This window comes from Planococcus citri, chromosome 5 (genome assembly GCF_950023065.1).
Source record: "Planococcus citri chromosome 5, ihPlaCitr1.1, whole genome shotgun sequence".
In the NCBI taxonomy this organism is placed as follows: domain Eukaryota; kingdom Metazoa; phylum Arthropoda; class Insecta; order Hemiptera; family Pseudococcidae; genus Planococcus; species Planococcus citri.
Window position 1 is genome coordinate 431,219 of NC_088681.1, and position 18,432 is coordinate 449,650.

General features: G+C 38.2%; 3 protein-coding genes across 5 annotated transcripts; 1 reads left to right on the forward strand and 2 right to left on the reverse strand.

Moving 5' to 3' along the window:
* Window positions 1–674: 674 nt before the first annotated feature.
* Window positions 675–7,004, reverse strand: LOC135847592 (serine protease snake-like). Its single transcript, XM_065367194.1, has 7 exons — window positions 6,537–7,004; window positions 2,691–3,068; window positions 2,227–2,384; window positions 2,016–2,123; window positions 1,608–1,902; window positions 1,289–1,449; window positions 675–915 (listed from the first exon to the last, which is right to left on the reverse strand). The coding sequence occupies exons 1-7, from the start codon at window positions 6,631–6,633 to the stop codon at window positions 742–744; spliced, it is 1,371 nt and encodes a 456-aa protein (XP_065223266.1). The 5' UTR covers window positions 6,634–7,004; the 3' UTR covers window positions 675–741.
* A 702-nt stretch (window positions 7,005–7,706) lies between these two features.
* Window positions 7,707–17,894, forward strand: mle (maleless). 3 transcript variants are annotated; one of them, XM_065367149.1, is made up of 23 exons: window positions 7,707–7,799; window positions 11,865–12,019; window positions 12,118–12,287; window positions 12,350–12,532; window positions 12,617–12,753; window positions 13,213–13,259; window positions 13,328–13,557; window positions 13,629–13,796; window positions 13,877–14,074; window positions 14,148–14,361; window positions 14,435–14,674; window positions 14,766–14,983; window positions 15,068–15,182; window positions 15,286–15,380; window positions 15,459–15,671; window positions 15,755–15,929; window positions 15,998–16,174; window positions 16,269–16,450; window positions 16,555–16,716; window positions 16,790–16,894; window positions 16,970–17,085; window positions 17,256–17,459; window positions 17,530–17,894. In XM_065367149.1, exons 2-23 carry the CDS (start codon window positions 11,935–11,937, stop codon window positions 17,804–17,806), a joined length of 3,711 nt encoding a protein of 1,236 aa, XP_065223221.1. In that variant the 5' UTR covers window positions 7,707–7,799; window positions 11,865–11,934; the 3' UTR covers window positions 17,807–17,894. The 3 variants fall into 3 exon arrangements, with proteins under 3 accessions (XP_065223221.1, XP_065223222.1, XP_065223223.1); XM_065367150.1 differs by lacking the exon at window positions 7,707–7,799 and adding an exon at window positions 11,218–11,560; XM_065367151.1 differs by lacking the exons at window positions 7,707–7,799; window positions 11,865–12,019; window positions 12,118–12,287; window positions 12,350–12,532; window positions 12,617–12,753 and adding an exon at window positions 13,030–13,130.
* LOC135847582 (U4/U6 small nuclear ribonucleoprotein Prp3-like) lies at window positions 8,039–11,169 on the reverse strand. The gene is made up of 8 exons (XM_065367177.1): window positions 10,600–11,169; window positions 10,292–10,521; window positions 9,527–10,035; window positions 9,209–9,446; window positions 8,920–9,134; window positions 8,652–8,798; window positions 8,473–8,563; window positions 8,039–8,397 (listed from the first exon to the last, which is right to left on the reverse strand). The coding sequence occupies exons 1-8, from the start codon at window positions 10,748–10,750 to the stop codon at window positions 8,245–8,247; spliced, it is 1,734 nt and encodes a 577-aa protein (XP_065223249.1). The 5' UTR covers window positions 10,751–11,169; the 3' UTR covers window positions 8,039–8,244.
* Window positions 17,895–18,432: the final 538 nt, after the last annotated feature.

Below are 18,432 nucleotides of genomic sequence, written 5' to 3' on the forward strand. Positions count from 1 at the left end.
CGAATTTCATTAGAATGTCATCAGTTTTTGATGGGTCGTAAGTAGGTCATTTTAAATGATTTTAATTCGTTTAAAAATGTTTATTTTGTAACAAATGTCATCTTCTGTCATATTTTCATTATAAAAAGTTGCGTAGTAATACGAGTAGGTAATATAAGAAAGCATTTTGAATTCCTACCAAAAAAAAAAGAGTTTTCCTCAGACTAAGACCGGCGCGGTGGTGAGTTGCGCTTCTGCATACTAAAAATTATAAAACAGAACTATGCTATTCGACTAGAAAAAAAAAATTTGCGTAGGTATGTAGGACTGTAGGTACCTACACCTACTGGCTATACTGTTGACTGATTAAATTAGGTATTCGTTTAAATTGAAAATGATAAAAACGATCGTTTTTATTGTGGTTTCTTCGAGCTTGCATTCAAATTAGGTAGGTAGGTAGGTAGGTAGGTACTTGAGTGATTCGGGCCGAGCACAAAGCATGGTGCGCCAATTTTTGTACATAAATCAAGCGGGAGACCGATTGAAATTTAACTTTTTTTATTATAAAAACATTTTAATTTTTTCAATTAATTTTTTAAACATGTACCTAATTATTTCGAACAAACTTTGCCTAGAAATTATTTTTCTTCCTTAAATAATGTAAAATTACAAGTGGTCTCCCGCTTGAGTCCCGCTTGCCTTATCAGCCACGCTCGGCCCGAATTATGTTTTTTTTTTTGCAGAATAACGAGGTGGGTTCTATCAGGGCCAAACGATGCCTTGAATCCATTCCAAATAATACGCGACTTTTGTATAAATGCCTGGTGATTCCAAATTACCGCATATGCCGGGACCAATGGATGTAATGCCGATTACTTGCCACACGCACGTCTCCTCGGGTGAAATAGTAATTTGCAACGGACCACCCGAATCACCCTGTATACATAAGCACAACGTAGAAAGGCATTAATTACTACATATCTATATCTATGTAGGTGTAGGTAAGTACACATGTACATATGTATTATGTAGATGTAACTACTAATATACTGATCATAATCGCCAATTACTCGTACCATACCATAGGTAGGTAAATTTATTTGTAGCAATAATCAAAAACCGACACCGCCGCTGCGCCGTACCTATTCGTATAGGTACTTATTAGTATACGAGTAGTTTTTTTGGTCATCAATTCATTACTTGACTTAGGTACCTATACTACCTAGCCAGCCTCCTAGGTACGAGGTAGGTGTAGGTATATCTATATAGGCACTCGTATCATATAGTCATAAGTTCATAACAAACATACCGGACATGTATCATTGCCGGTGACCAAGTCTCCTGCGCACACCATTGAAGTCGCTTCATAACCGTGATCGAGTCTGGTTGAACTAGGATACTCCGTAACGCATAGGTCCTCGTCTTGAAAGCTTATTCGAGCCTTAAGTAACCGAGTGCTGCGGCGTTCAGCTACGGTTAAACAAAAGACAAAATTAAAATTAGCCTACAAATACTTACGAGTAGATAACTGCGGAATCAAACGAAAACGATAACGAATAAGGTTCGGTAGTCCATTTCCATTTGAAAAATTGCAGCACTGAGCACTCTGACTCTGCGATTGCGATTACCTGCTCCTGTCAAACCCCAGCCTGTTATACTAGTTGTGGGGTTCTGTTGTCTGGGGTTGGAGTTGAATGGCGACGTACTCGTATAAAGACAGGCTGGCCTAACGAAGGCGCTCATTTCTACGGTAGAATTCAATTCGAAAAGAGTGATGTCGTTATATACCGAAGGTGGTCTATAATTCGGGTGGTTGAAACGTCTTATAATGCTGTATACTTTCGGTCTAACCATATTCAAATCTCTATTCCTATCCGTCGTGATGTTTAGCTCGCCCAACAGAGCCCATTTGGCTTCACCTCTGTAAAAATCAAATCGCAAATCAAACGCAAATTAACACGCGCACGTGGCAAACGGAAAGTGCCAAGTGGTGGAGAATTTTCCAGTAAAAAATGTAAAAATAATGAAACTTGCAGATCGGAACTGCCGCAATGTGCCGCGCTCAAGACAAATTTCTCGCTGATCAACGAGCCTCCGCAAGCCCATTCGACGTTTCTGAAATTATTTCCGTAGCCGATAAGTGCCTGTGGAATTGCATACACAGCACAATACACACGCGTCATCGACCATCGTAAAACAAAAATTAAGAATAGCGGCGAGTTAACGAATGACCAACTGACCACTTACCATGTGAGGATATTCCTTGGATTCGGCAGGCACTCCATTGACAATGAGCGTCGCAGCTCCAAAGCAGTTTAGTCTCTTACTTACTTGAGGCTCCTCTCCAGGAAGCTGAGGTGCGGTGATATGTATATCATATTTATATTCTATATATTCTTGACATTCTAAAGCAATAAGTAGATTAGATACCATACGTTATATAGGTACACAAACAAGTAAGTACGGGTAAAGACTTTTGTGTAGCACAAGTCAGAATTTTCTATTTGTATATCTACGAGTATGTATAGGTCTAGGTAGGTAGGTAGGTAGGTACGGTGAAAAAACTGCGAAGTGATGACATAGCTATCGAGCCACTTATGCAGGTGCACCTACGACCTATAGGTCCTATAGGTATAGGTACTCAATGCTCGCAAACACTGACTATAGTGAGACGTTGAAAAAAAAAGAAAAAGATTTCGTAAGGATCTTACTGGAAATTGCGATGGCAGTGGCGTTCCGGGACGTTGGCCTAGTTGATGGCTTGCGAGTAGGGGTTGTCGGTGTTGGCGTAGGTCGTTTGGTTGTGGTAGTAGGTGTTGCTGGAGTGAGTTTGATCGGAGTCGGACGAGTTGACGTTGGCGTTGGCGTTGGCCGAGTTACAGGGACACTTTGAGTAGGCTTTGTAGGTGGAGAACGATAAGGAGTCGGAGTCGGAGCCGGCGTCGCAGGAGGCTTGGACGAAGGACAGCAAATCTTGGCTCCTCCATTTTCAAAACCGCAAAGGGTAGCGATCTGATTTCGAACGAGTTCGGGTCCCGTAGGGCAATCGGCGAATTTCACGCAATTGTATCCGTAAAATCGTCTGCAATCTTCAACAAATTTCAATCCAAAAAACATAGGCAACGGTGAAAATACACTATACATACGACTACGAGTAATAAGTTAAGTACATATAGGTAGTTTATTGCTCCATTTTTCACATTAGGTAGGTACTACCTATCGCATTTTATGGATAAAACTATAGGTAGGTATATACATATATGCACTATGCAGCCAATTAGCACAAAATTTTGTTATACGAGTAGGGTAATCGAAACATTTCCTTCCCTGTATTTATGATCACACATCGAATTCCAACTAACGTACCTACATAAGTAATATATGTACAAAGTGCACAAAAGTATACCTTTACAATTACGTACAGATACAAGTAATAGGTAGGTAGTAAATAACAGCAGGCTATATAGGTACACGAGCCTCGACGGATCCGATTCCTTACAGAAATCGTTGTCTCTGTCTCTGTCAGGTGAATTTCACTTGTACCCGTTTAATTTAAATGGCATAACCATGTATGGTACCTATTAGATATAGGTAATAGGTATAACCAAGCGAAGATGTCTTTTTTTTTCACAACGCCCTCGCCGTCCTTTCTGCATTGCATCTTGTCTTGGTTTAAAAATCTAGACAAAACAAAAGTTCCCTTCGGATGTGAAATTATCACCGAGTGCGTATCATAGGTCGGTAATCGCCTAATCGCCTAATCGCCTAATCGCCTAATCGGTATCGATAACTCTGAAATCAAAATAACGAGAAGTCGTATTTGACATTTTCGTACTTTTGGAAAAACAAAGTTGCAAAACATTTAGGTAATATGGTTAATTGGTTACATGGTAGGTATAGGTAAAAACACATCCATGCAGTAGATAAGTACCTGTACAGTGTACATTGGTAGCTACATATAAATCTTAGGATCAAAAAAAGTATCTACTTAGGTAACTGCGAGTAAAATATTGTGGTATGTACCTACCTACCTACTACCTAATGGTTTTCACCTGAAGAAACATAGCCCTGCATACGTATAGGTAGCTAGAGGTACATCTACATATACGTAGGTAAGGTATATTGCAGGGTGAGTAGATACATTGTAAAATGTTTCCAAAGTCATACTATGGTACATATTAGGTATAGCAATATTTGTTTGAATGAAGAAATGAATTTTTTGAAAAAGAGTTATCGATTTAAAACTTAAAAGTAGGCAGTCGGCTATTCGCCTTCGAAAATGGCGTTCATTTCTCAATTGGAATTTGGAAACGCCCAAACATATGAAAATCACTCGAGGAGGTTATTCGAGATTACGAAAAAAATTACGAACGTTATCAATAAATTTTTAACCAGAAAAAAATGTCTTTCTTGGCGAAATCTCCAATACGACATTATATTAATATCCGATAGGTATAGGTAATAGCCAATAGGTATTATAGCCGCATTTGCTTATAGTTACTCGATGTTTAGCAGTGGCAGTGGTATTAGGTACTCGGTAGTAAGTAATAAGGTATAGCATTAGCATTCCAGAACTTTTAAAATTCGATATCTACCAGGCTACCATCCAGGCAATTTAATGAATGAATAATTTTACATACTCGTAAATGTAAATCTGACGTAAACGTACCTACTACCTACACCTACATCGGCCCTGATCACCTATCTCGGTCGAATCAATAACACATTTTATCTGTGCGTATCTTCTTCGAACATAAGGCGTACGCGGTACGAGAGTAACATATTAGATAGCCGATAGGTAGGTTAGGTATAGAAGTACCATACACCAACTGTGTACACTGTACGTACAGGGTGCCCAGAAATATCGAGCACCCCTAAGAAAGTTTTTCATTTAAAAAATAGGTTGGCAACGTGAAATACTCGTAGATGCGTATGATTGGTGGAATGTTATCTCTTCAGTCCAACAACCAATCATGCGCTATCATTATTAGGCCTACTCGTATCGTTCACTGTGACCAACGACCAACCAAAGTATTTAGTAGAAAACTTTTTTAGCAAAGTTTTCTACTAAAATACTTTGGTTGGTCACAGTGAACGATACGAGTAGGCCTAATAATGATAGCGCATGATTGGTTGTTGGACTGGAGAGATATAACATTCCACCAATCATACGCGTCTATTTCACGTTGCCAACCTACGCGTATATTTTTAATGAAAAACTTTCTTAGGGGTGCTCGATATTTCTGGGCACCCTAGATGTACGTAGGTAGTGGGTACGTAAAATCGGTAGGTATGCTAATTTATACGCCACCGCATGTATTACGAGTACATAGTTGCGAATGAACTAAAAAGTGCCTACCTATACAAATTACCTAGTTTATAGTTTACGCACTGTCTAAGTGTCTATGTAGCTGTTTATACGTACACACTACATAGGTAGGTAAATGGTAAATGGTATACCATCAGACACACTTCAACAGTATAAAGTTTTGTTTTCAAATCGTATACCTAAGTATGAAAACAATGTCCAGCATTCAGTATTTGCGTCTGCGATGTTACAGAGTGGTTTTTTTTTTTTTTGCAATTGGTCGTAATAGTTTAATCGAGTCTAGTAAACAGGTTTTCCGGGCATTCGAAATAAAATTTGACGGACCATGGCATTACTAACAGCTAAGAACCGGTATTTTAGCGAACTGGTTTCAATCTAAAATCACAACTATCAGCTGCAGATAGCTTAACTAGTATCTCTATCTACCTACCTGATGGCTGCTGGATTTGGATTAAAAACAGTTCGCGTAAAGTTTAAAGTTTCTTCGCTTTCGTAGCAGAAGAAGTAGAGTATGCAGGTGCCTCACAGCTCTAAAGCTTTTCAGCATTGTACGAGTAACATTATTCATTTCGCATAAATTACATAGGTAATTCATCAGAGTGGATCCAGCAGCCAGCTTATATGCAGTAGGTAGGTAGCCCCAATGAATACGAATTTGCGAAACTCACCTAGTAGGTACCTACTTATAATACATATCCATTATTGCAACGAGATACCCGCAGAGATTTAGCGAAAAAAATTATTTTTAGGTGGTAGGTGAGAAAGCGAGAAGTGGAAATATATTTTCACGCATTCAATTTTGAAAACTTGGTATGAAAAAAAATGAACAAATTTGTTAAGACCACCAGCCAGCTCATTCGCGAAATTTTCTGTATAAAAATGAAATGAATTGCGATTTTTTCAACTTGCAAAAGACAATTCTTTCGCCGTCGCTACCACCACGCCTGCTTCTGATTACAGCCCTAAAACTCCAGGTACCTATCACCCGCAATACCAATGTAACTATAGGTATATAGGTCCTCTCAGTCAGTGGCAAGATGCGCAATCAATAGGCACACATAGGTAATATAGGTATGTAATTATGATGTACCTACTGGTAGGTATTTACATTATATGTATTACCTATACTTATACCTATACTACGTACTTATACCACGTCTCGTCTTAATCGCAAATGGCAAATAGAAATGATGAAAACTTGACAAGTTATTGAAATTTTGTTACTCACCTTCTATTCTCTGTCCTTGGCAGTAACAGAACTGTACGAGCACTAAAACTAGAAGTAAATTTAAATCACAACTGCCGGAGTTGCACGTCCTTAACATGATAAAAGCACGATTTTGCCTATTACTGAATGGAAACTAACGTCTAAGTAGTAAGTACACATGTGCGATGTGCGATTCCGATTTGTAAACTTAAATCCGCACATCAATAAGTTAGCATCAAGACGACTCGCGTTAGGTAACGATCTTCTAATTCGAAGAATCTTCTTCAGATTAATTACGAGTACACATCACATTACGAACACTAACAACTAAGAAGCAATCGCGTAAGCTAAATATTAATAGATATACCAGTTAACTATGAATCGTTTTCACATTGATGTCACTACTACTATGTACCAGCAATTTTACGAAACAAGTAAAACTTATGTATGTTTACTGCTTAGCGAGTAGCTTGCCTAGCTATTACTATAACAATACCTACCTATACTTACTGCTTAGGTATAACATTGATGCACCTACAGGGTGCACAGAAATATCGAGTGCCACCTCCCCGCCCCCCCCCCCAAGTTTTGTGTTGAATATTTCGGTTGGTCGCAGTGAATAACAATAATGATAGCACACGATTGGTTGTTTGGATCGGAGTAATAACATTCCACCAATCTGCTAACCTGAATCTTTAACAAAAAACTTTCTTTGAAGTAGGTATTCGGTATTTCTGTGCCCCCTGTAGGTACTTACGTTAAGCTGTCTAAGTAATTAGGTATTCACTTTTTAGCAACTTGTAACTCGGTATTTTTGTTTTCGATTTCCGTTGATAATAAATTTGATAATTACCTGTGTAGAGAACGACTAGCGAGTATAACGCTTTTGATAAAGCAGATACGTATGAGGTACCTCCTATCTATACCTAGGTGTGCATTTTACGCTATCAAATTATATAGATTATAAATTTTTGCTTTGGCAAATTTATAGCAACATTTGGCGAGGACTCTGATTTCCCTATCGTTACCTATATGTTTCCGCGTTCATTCGATCATTAGTAGGCCTATATACCTATACATTTTTATTTCATTTATTATTAGGTACATATTATTATTATTAGGTATTGATTGAAAAAATCATTCATTCGAGAGATAAATTTTCATGATATTGTTTTTTCGTATTTATTTCACAAGGTTATCTGAAATTATTAGCGATGAAATGTATCAATTGGTTGCTCCCACCACCACCACCTCTCTTCATCTTCTTGAAACAGAATTCAATTGGTAAGTAGTCATTCAAATCAAACTCGACTCGAATAATTTATTAAGCATCATCGGCGATGTTTTCAACTATTCGATTATATTTAACTATTAAACCAAAATATTTCTCGATGTTAATTTTTTAATTTAGGTACAAGTACTTGCGACCGTTTTTTCTATAAAAAAGCATTCTAAATACTATCGCCGAACATTAGTACCTAATTTTCTTTGAAAATGAAAAACGAAAAATAATGCGAAAAAAATATTGCGTACATTCTTTTTATTCAGTTCAAATATATATGTACAAATAATAGGGTAAAAACATTGTTACAATATTCAGGTAGTTTAGACCGACACTCGTTCTTTTTTCTTTCTTTCATATACTCAACTCGTAGAATTGAAAAACACACGTAAATCGAAATATCAGCATACATAATAATAACAATATGTGATAGGGAAAAATGAACTATTATTTATCGTCAGGAAGATCGAGAACACTTTTACTGAAGGCTAAATCCCAATAATGCTCGACGCCGTGTTTTCTCAACTGTTCCCTGGCTAATTTTTCTGTGGCGCAAGCTTTCAATTTGATCTCGCCGAAATTCCTTTGTTTCACTAGCCCCTGTTGAAAAAATCGATGTTGAGAAAAATCCATTCGCAAAATAAAAAGTAGGTATAAAAAGATACGACAACTCACTTCCCAAACGAGACAACATTTATTTGGAACTTCGGCGCTGTTTTTAGATTTGACGATGTCTTCTTCCCATTTGATTCTATGTAACATTAATCTACATACAACGAACAATGCGAATCGTAGTAGGTATTTGTATTAAATTAAAAATACAGTATAATGCGTCAGTGGTCGCAGTTTTTTACCTTTTATACTTTTTCATTTGTTTTGGACCGCCTTCGACGACAACGACGTTACAATCTTGAAACATAATCACGCTACCGGTCATAAATAATTGCTTCGCATTCGTTTCAATTTTGTATTTTTTTGTCACGCTACTCAAGTCATCAACGCTAAAAAATAATAATAATTAATAAATAAATAAATAAATAAATAAAAAGGGTCATTCGAGATGGTAAGTAAGGAAAACACTCTCGATAGGTTGTTGTAGTACACCAGTGTTCGGCTACATACCGAAAAACAGCAACATGTACACCAGTGCTGGTATCTTCTTTAAGTTTACGCACAGTTTTGTCTCGTTTCTGTTCGGCGGTCAATTTTCTAGATGCGTTTGCTTCTTCGTGAGCCTTTTGTCGTTTGGCCATTTGAGCTCGAACGTGAGCTTCCATTTTAGTTGGATCTTGGACAGCTTCGGTACCGAGAACTCTCATCAAATTTGATATTCGGAGCTACGATTAGAAAAGAAACGATTTTACAACTCCTCCGTATCGAGTACCTAATTTGATTCTTCTAATGCGTTTACTTTTGGTTCAGGAGGCGGTATTAACCCTAGACGTATTTTTTCTTGCTCTTCTTTCCAAGCTTCTCTTCGATTCTGCCTTCTTAATTTTTTTCTCTCTTGTTTAGTTAGGAATAAGGGCATGAAAACAGGTTTTAAAGGATCGCTAGGAGGTTTCATTTGAATCGGATGTTCCACCAAATGCGTTATCGCTGATTTTTTGATAAGATGAAGACAGTTTTCGTCTTGAATTTTATCATACCTGAAATTAACCGCCATTAAGTATGATTTTTTACCGTTGAAAGGCTGAAACATAAAAACAAACGAACACAATTCGCTCACGTGCTATCGTTGATGATGACTGAATCCCACCATTCCATTTCAGGCACTTCATCGAGATCTTCTTTCTGTTTGGACTCCAATTTGGCCAACTTAGCCGCAGAAGAAATGCCCGTTCTACGAGCAATTTGCGAGATTTCATTTTGTAACTTTTCTAATTGAGCTTTCATTCGCATACGATCGGCGAGTTGTTGAAATTTGCCGGGTTCGTGGAATTTCAGAGCACGCTTAGAGCGTACTGCGGCCTTCGTAGCGATACGATTATCGAAAAATTTGCTTTCGACCGTATCCTCGGATTTTTCTCGAATATGTTGACTTAATACTTCGCGTTTTTGGGCTCTTATATTTGCTTTTAAGGTTGGTAAGACGTGAGTTAATTGAACCTCTTTGCCGGTAACGTCCACCGTTCGTCCTTCACTATCCAATATTAAAGGGGCCGGTTTATCCGTAACCGCTACCTTTGGCGGGGGAAATTTCGACATGACACTGGCGATTTTCGATTGTAAGGCGAGCTGTGTACGATAATGTTTGAATAAATACGTTAAAATCGGAGCTATTCGTCCGTGGAAATGAAAGAAATAAAGATACGGACATGAGACGAGCACGAGCGCAAGCGTTATCAAAAATTAAGATGACATTTGACGAAAAAATAAAAGTACACGCAATGTTCATATTAAAGCGCGAGCGTGAGCGCAAACGAGCTATTTAGTATCCAAATCTCGGAAACGCTCGCGCTCGTCTTGTGTCCGTAACTCGAAACTCACTCACTATATTCGAAGGCAATTGGGCCGCAGGTCTCGGCATTGCAGGTCTTATGCCGGTGATAAATTGAGCTTGTTCCTCTTTCAGTTTTTTCTTTTGCTCGTCTTCCGAATCTTCGGCGCTTCTTTTATTACCAACTTTACTCTGAGCATTCTTATTATAATGAATCACCAAGTCTTGAATACGATCTGCCAACTTAGATCCTCTTTCGATGTCTAGTAATGGAATTAATTTATCTGGAAAAATTAAACGATTTTACTTAGTTCGTTGGTACCACTCAACTCATCGAGAATATAATCGCGTATCAAAGTCACCTGTCATTCTTTTTTTATCATGCCTCGATGTTATACTATTCATAATTACAGTTACTAATGATGTATCACTGTAGCCGAGAGATTTATGGATAACATTGGCCACTCTAGGTTTCAAATCCTCTAGATCTTTGTTGGGAATGTACTTCGCCATGTCGTATCCACTTTGAATAAATAATAAAAATACTAGCACATCCTCCTCATCAATTCCGTCAACTTCTGCACCACATATTCATTTTATTGAACAGATTAGAATATTATAGGGCTCCACGCCATAAGGAAACAGACGTGGGATTATTTTTCAAATTTCTTTCCAGTTTTTGAGTAAAATAAAACCAGAACGTATTTATTTTGATCAAAATGATCACCGGTATCAGCGAACAGATAATAAAGCCTTCCAGCATGAAAATTGAAAACAAAAAGAAACAACCGGGTGAGTGACGATAACGGCATAATGACGTGACGTGACGGGTGCCAAATTTTTGTTATGAGGTGCGGTGCGCGGTGGCCGGGGAACCTAGCCCGGAACGTAACCGAACCTCCGGCGCCCAGAAAACGGTAAAAAAAAGATCATAGTTGGGGGCGGGGGGGGGGGTGCCAGAAGGAGGCACCCGGCTGAACTAGTGGTGTGGGTTTCAGGTAGTTTTTTCCTCCGGAGGAAAAAAACCTCCTGAAAAAAACAACCGGAGAACTACCGGAGATTTTGAAAAACTACCGGAGGAACTATCGGTTATAACCGGTACACCGGTAGTTTTTCACAGCTTTTAAAACGCATAAAGTGAATGTTGAATTATATATTTTTGGAACAGAATAATTAACGATGTTATTTAATCGTGTAAAATAACGCAAAAGTAGCCTAAAATGTCTAAAAAAGTTAGCCAAATTAATCTTGGCTCATTTTTTTCGAGAATTTAGGCACTTTTACGTTCATTTTTGGTAAAATTTGATGAAAATAGTACAATCGGTAGGTAGTTTTTTCCTCCGGTAGTTTCGGTACTACCTAACAAATTAAAGCGGTAGGAGGTTTTCGGTAGTTTTTGGGAAAACTACCGGTTATTCTCCGGTAGTTTTTCCTCCGCCCACACCACTAGGCTGAACTGATTGAAATCAAATCAGCTGAATCCATTTTCCAATTCAAATCCTATTGCCATTTTTAATTTTTAATAACGTAATAACTAGTAAAGTAATTGAAATTCGTCTTTATTGAATTGAAATATTGACCGCATCCGCTATTCCGGATTGTTGTGTCGTTTCGTTATTATTTTCAGTCGAACGATGTGAGAAAGAAAACGGCTATAATAATATTTGTCACGAAGAAACTGACGCTTTCGTTGTGCAATGGCAGCTGACAATATCAAACAATTTTTCCATAGATGGTGTGATAAAAACACCATCACGCCTCAATTTGATGTCCGAACCGTAGGTAAGTAATGTATCCAATAATTGTAAAACTGAAAATATTTCCCTAATTTGATGAAACCGATGTACAGATACTTGAGTAGTAAACTGTGTTCGTTTCAGGACGTAAACAAGCTCCTAGATTTCTGTGCGAAGTCAGAGTTCCAAGTTACTCTTATGTGGGTGTGGGAAATTCAACTACGAAGAAAGAAGCCCAATTTAACGCCGCTCGCGATTTCGTCCAATTTTTGGTTAGACAAGGAAAAGTACAGGAAGATGAATTACCGAAAGAGGTAGGAAACCTTGTTTTTTCTGTTACATTTGCGAGATTCGATTTAAAATAATAATTTCCTAGGTTAAAGCCGAACCGGAATCGTCATCTTTGACGCCTGGATTCAGCTTGGCGCCTTCCAGACCGGTATTCCAGCCTGGCGAAGGGCCGGATACAATTGGTGAAGCTTATAGGCCCATCAGTAAACGCGATGGTCCTCAACAAACGTACATGGATATTATCGCTGATCAAAAACGAGTAGAAGAAGTAAGTACTTGATTGGCGTTTGTCAATAATTTTACTCGTCGTTCGTCAACTGAGTAAATGTTTATAAATTTTAATTCAATTTAGGCCGAAAATGTAGATTTAAATGCCGGCATTCATGGAAATTGGACTATTGACAATGCGAAATCTAGACTCCATCAATTCCTGCAGGTTAATCGCATTAACCAAGATTATAAGTTCTCGGTTATGGGATCCACAGTAAAGTGAGTCAATTTGGTAATCTACAGATTTACGAACTTTTTTCCCTTTGTTTGTCGTGTTTTCAACGAGTACCTAAGAATTTTTGCACGTAAATGTGGGATTGAAACTTTAATGCCTATATGATTTCATATTGTTAATTAATGTACTAATTAATGATATGAACAGTGAATTTATGAAAATGAAGATAGCAACGCAGTAAATAATGTATACCTACATATTTTGCCTCGTTTATCTATCAATTTCAATAATTGAGTAAATTATTGAAATTTATTTTGCAGTCACATTTTTTAATTTTCTGCGTTGCTATCTTCACTCGATTGACTGAGGATTTGGGGATATAAAATGAAATGTTTCTCCGACATACCTCGTGCTAAATGTGGTTAGTTTGTTTGTTTTTATCTCCATGATTCATTTGCATTGTTGAAAAAATTTGTTATCCGCATGCACTTCTAATTTTTCAGAAGCTTTGTTTGCGAAATGGGATTCTTTGTGAAGCAACTGAAGCGATGTAAGCCTTTCGAAATGGTATTTCCGCGTATGATTTTGTCGTATGTGAACGTGGTCGATTTTTTTCAGCTATACATGCCAGAGAAACTGGCTCCAATAAGCAAACCGCGTCGAAAAGTTGCGCTCTTTCGTTGGTACGTCAACTTTTTCATTTGGGAGTTATCGAAGCGTATACTGGTCAAACTAAAAAGAAAGATAACGCGTCTCTAATGGTACCGTATGAAGTTTCCGTCGACCCAACAGTAATTGCGAACGTGCGAGATTTATTACAAGAAGTTGGAATAACTCCGAATAAAGTTGTACGTATTTATACGATATCTTTACGCGTGTCCATCTTCAAAAATCATCGAAACGTCCCCATTAATTTTAGGAAGAAAATAACGATTCTAACGAAGCGGTGTCGCTGTTGAGTAGCACAGTTCTGGACGAATTTGTCTCATCGAGACCTCAAGAGGCCGGCGTTGTTCCGTGGGCTCCGCCTTTGCCAAATTGGAACGCGTGGTCGTCTTGTAATATCGACGAAGGCCCGTTAGCTTCGGTAAGACAAAATCGCATCATTCTAAATATGGTTCCCTACTTTCGATCAACTGTTTCGTTTCTAAACAAATTATTTTTTAGGCTACTATCGATGACGTTTCGAAGGATTTGGAAAGCGATTTGCGTAACCGATTGATGAACGATCAAAGCTTACAGAATTCTACGAAAGAACGCGACGATTTACCAGTTTCTAAAATGAAGACTGAAATAATGAACGCCGTAACCGAAAATAGCGTTATTATCATTCGAGGTGATACCGGATGCGGTAAAACGACACAAGTAGGCGATGTTTCCGATCCTCTTTTCTCGATGTTCCGACGATGATGATTAATTTTCATTTGCGATTCTATAGGTTTGTCAGTTTATTCTGGACGATTACATCTTAGCGGGACAAGGAGGATATTGCAACATAGTAGTTACTCAACCTCGCCGCATATCCGCCATATCAGTAGCCGATCGTATAGCCGCCGAACGTCGCGAAGAGTTGGGAAACAGCGTCGGTTACAGTGTTCGTTTTGAATCGGTTTTTCCACGACCCTACGGAAGTATCATGTTTTGCACTGTCGGTGCGTATCGTTACGTTTACTGCCGAATACGCGAGATGAATTTTTTCTAAACGGAGTCATTTTGTTTTTGTAGGTGTTCTGCTGCGTAAATTGGAAAACGGATTACGAGGCGTTTCTCACGTCATTGTCGACGAAATACACGAACGCGATGTTAATTCAGATTTTATTATGGTCGTATTGCGAGATATGGTTCATACGTATCCGGATCTGAGAGTAATTTTGATGTCCGCTACTATCGACACGACCATGTTCAGCAAGTATTTCAACGATTGCCCGGTTGTAGAAGTTAGTGGTCGAACGTTTCCGGTAACCAGTAAGTTCGAGTTATTTGAAGCAAAACCTCGAAGATGATTAAATACTGTTTTATTGCCAACTGTATTATGAAATTGCTTCTTTGTTAACAGCCTATTTCTTAGAAGATGCCGTCGAGCTTTTGAATTTCGATCCCTCTCCCGACTTGCGGAAACGTAAAAAATCCAAAAAAGAAGAAGACGATGAAAGCGAAGCAGCTGTGGAAGGCGATGAAAATTTAAATAAATGTGTATCCGACGAGTACTCCCCTTTAACCAAACAACGAATGGCTTTACTAAGCGAGAAAGATATCAGTTTCGAACTGATAGAAGTAAGATTTAAAATACATACGTATGTATATTCGTCATTAATTCGTCACTTGTACATTTTTCACCGTTCATTTTACTTCATTTAGGGAATTTTAAGATACATAGAAGGGACGAAGATAAATGGCGCTGTGCTAGTTTTTCTTCCCGGATGGAATGTAATATTCGCTTTGCTCAAACATCTCAGCCTACATCCTGTTTTCGGTAAAATTTCAAAACAGTTTCGTCGCTCGATTATTATACCTATTATTATTTTTTTAAATTTATTTGATATGTGTACGTGTTTTATAAAAAAATTGATAAATAGGAGGCCCGAACTACCTTATTTTGCCGTTGCATTCGCAGATACCGAGAGAAGATCAACGCAAAGTTTTCGATGTTGTTCCGCCAAGTGTCACTAAGGTAGATATTTGAGAATATTTTACGCAAGTGATATCCTTTTGAAATATGTAGTAACAGCTGTAACGTTCGTTTCTGTAGATTATATTGTCGACAAATATCGCCGAGTCTTCGATTACTATTAACGACGTTGTCTTCGTAATTGATGTTTGTAAGGCAAAAATGAAGCTGTTTACAGCTCATAATAATATGACCAATTATGCTACAGTTTGGGCATCTCGCACTAATTTACATCAGCGTAAAGGACGAGCCGGCCGTGTTCGACAAGGATATTGCTTTCATTTGATATCGAAAGTAAGTTTCTTTGAAACCGATTTGTGATGTTGATGTATATCTGATTGTGATCTTGTTCGACTTGCATACTTGTATATTTCTAGGCTCGTTACGCAAAATTAGACGAACACATGACGCCGGAGATGTTCCGTACCCCTCTACATGAAATATCTTTATCGATTAAATTACTAAGATTAGGAGCAATTGGTCATTTTCTCAGTAAAGCTATCGAATCTCCTCCAATCGATGCTGTGATCGAAGCGGAAGTCATGCTCAGAGGTACGAAAATACCGATTTTTTTTCTCAATAACGCGAAGACTTTTTTATTGTTGATTTTTGAAAATCAGAAATGAAATGTTTGGATAACAATGACGAGTTGACTCCATTGGGACGTATCTTGGCGAGATTACCGATAGAACCTCGTTTGGGCAAAATGGTTTTATTGAGTACGATATTCGGTGTCGGCGATGCTTTGACCACCATCACTGCCAATAGTTCCACTTTTCCGGAAATATTCATCTCCGGTAAGCGCATTCGAACTACGAATCTGGTTTTAAAAAAAGGAAAGAAAAAGAAACGTAGACGATAATTCTAATGAGCCTATTACTGTTTCATCAGATCGAAGACTGACTTTTTCCCAAAGAGCATTTTCTGGCAACAGATCATCCGATCATATAGCCATGTTGAATGCGTTTTCTATGTGGTCGAGAATAGCTAGACGTGGTTCCGAAGCGGAGGAAAGCTTTTGCGAACAAAGACAGATCTCGATTCCTATTTTAAAGGTTACTTCCGAAGCCAAGGTGCGTAAAATACTCGTAGCGATATGTTGGGTTGGCCGAAGTTGCAATGTAGAGACGAGATTTTACGGCGAGGAATATCGATTTCATAATATGTATTTTTACAGAGACAATTGAAGGATTTATTAATAAACGCTGGTTTTCCGGAGGAAAGTATGATAGAAATGAATTACGATTTCAAAGGCGAAGATAGTAATTTGGATGTAATTGCCGCGTTGCTTGTGATGGGATTGACGCCGAATGTTTGTTATCATAAAGAAAAGCGAAAGGTGCGATACGTGTAAGAAAGATTTTCGCCCAAGATCGAATGTCATTTATAATTTATTCGTATGTTGGTGGTAGGTTCTAACGATGGAATTTAAAGCTGCTTTGATTCATAAATCGTCTGTGAACTGCAGTAATTATGAACAACATTTTCCTTCACCTTTTTTCATATTTGGAGAAAAAGTAACGCACTTTTTTTGTTTAATTATTAGTAACGTTTTATAAATACTAATAACGAACATCATATCTTGTTATCAGATAAGAACGAGAGCGGTGTCGTGTAAGCAATTAACCATGGTAACTCCCATCCATTTATTATTATTCGGATGCCGTAAAATCGAATGGGTCGATGGCGTTATTCGACTAGATAATTGGTTAGTGGTAAAATTATGTCGAGTGCTACATAGCGGCAACCAATAACCGAGCAACTTTTTATCATTTTCGTTCCACTGTCGGAAAGTTGCTAGTTGCTGGTTGCCAGTTGCCGTTTATGTAGCAGTGCACGCCATACTCGAAACTTGAAATAAAACAATCCTGTTATTAGGATCAATTTGAAAATGGACCCGAATACAGCGTCGTGTATCGTCGCACTGAGACCAGCCATCGAAGGATTAGTAATCAGGGTGGCCAAGGACCCGCAGTGCATTACCGAACTGTCCCAAACAGACTACAAAGTTGTCGATATCATCAGACAATTGTGTACTTTTCACGTCGGACGTCATAATTTGCCCCAAATACAACTGCAGTGGTAAGAAAATGAATGACCAATCCCGCGCGAAAAAATATTTCGATTTTTAAATTCGGTTTCTCGATTGCAGCCTGCAAAGATATTCTAGAGGCAACGAAGACGACGAAACATTCCAGGCAAGCGATACGGGAGCGCCGCCAACTAAACTTATGAGAGGAGGTAGTTTTTCTGGCGGCGGATATTATAATAGAGGCAACTCTAACTACAGAGGAAGAGGCTCGTCAGGACCGAATAGAGGATCGGGATTTCGTGGAGGACGATTTCAAAGGTATCAGCCGTATAATAGAAATGCTTCCAATAATGCCGGAAATGGTTCGTGGACTCCTTCAGCCAGTGGAAGTTATTAAATCGTAGTTTTAATATCGAGTCTAGCCTAGATATATGTGTTGTTTTATCTTGTAAATACGCGCGTGTGCAATAAATGTGAACGGCTTTCGTTTTTGTCGTGTTTCCAAGTATGGATGGCACTGATGGATACCCCGTGGTAATTGAAATCTTTGGCAGAATTCACCAACCGCTTTTTTTGGATGAATTTAGAAACGCGCTGATTGGTATTTACTTGGTTATCATTTCATTTCATTTCACAATACTCGGAAGAGTCGAATTCTCCTACTGTAGGAAAATTCAACCTGACAGGTCGTTAATTACAGTAATGAATAATGAAGAAGGGAGGCTGATCAATGATGAAACTAGTTCGATCGTATTGCCGAATCAACGAACACTCCACGGAGAAAAACGCAATAACTGTGTTACACTCGAAAGAAAAAAAGAAAATTATATTTGAAATGAAAAATAGATACATTAATATTTGAGAACAGTCCGAGACACGGTATGTAAAAGAAATACTTCAATAAGATTTCATCTGGAGGAACGATTAATACGATTTTGTATAGAATCAGAATTTTGTTGAGTTACTTGTATAATTTCTCCATTCATGGTTCCATTATTGAACACCATTTCTTCGGTATCATTA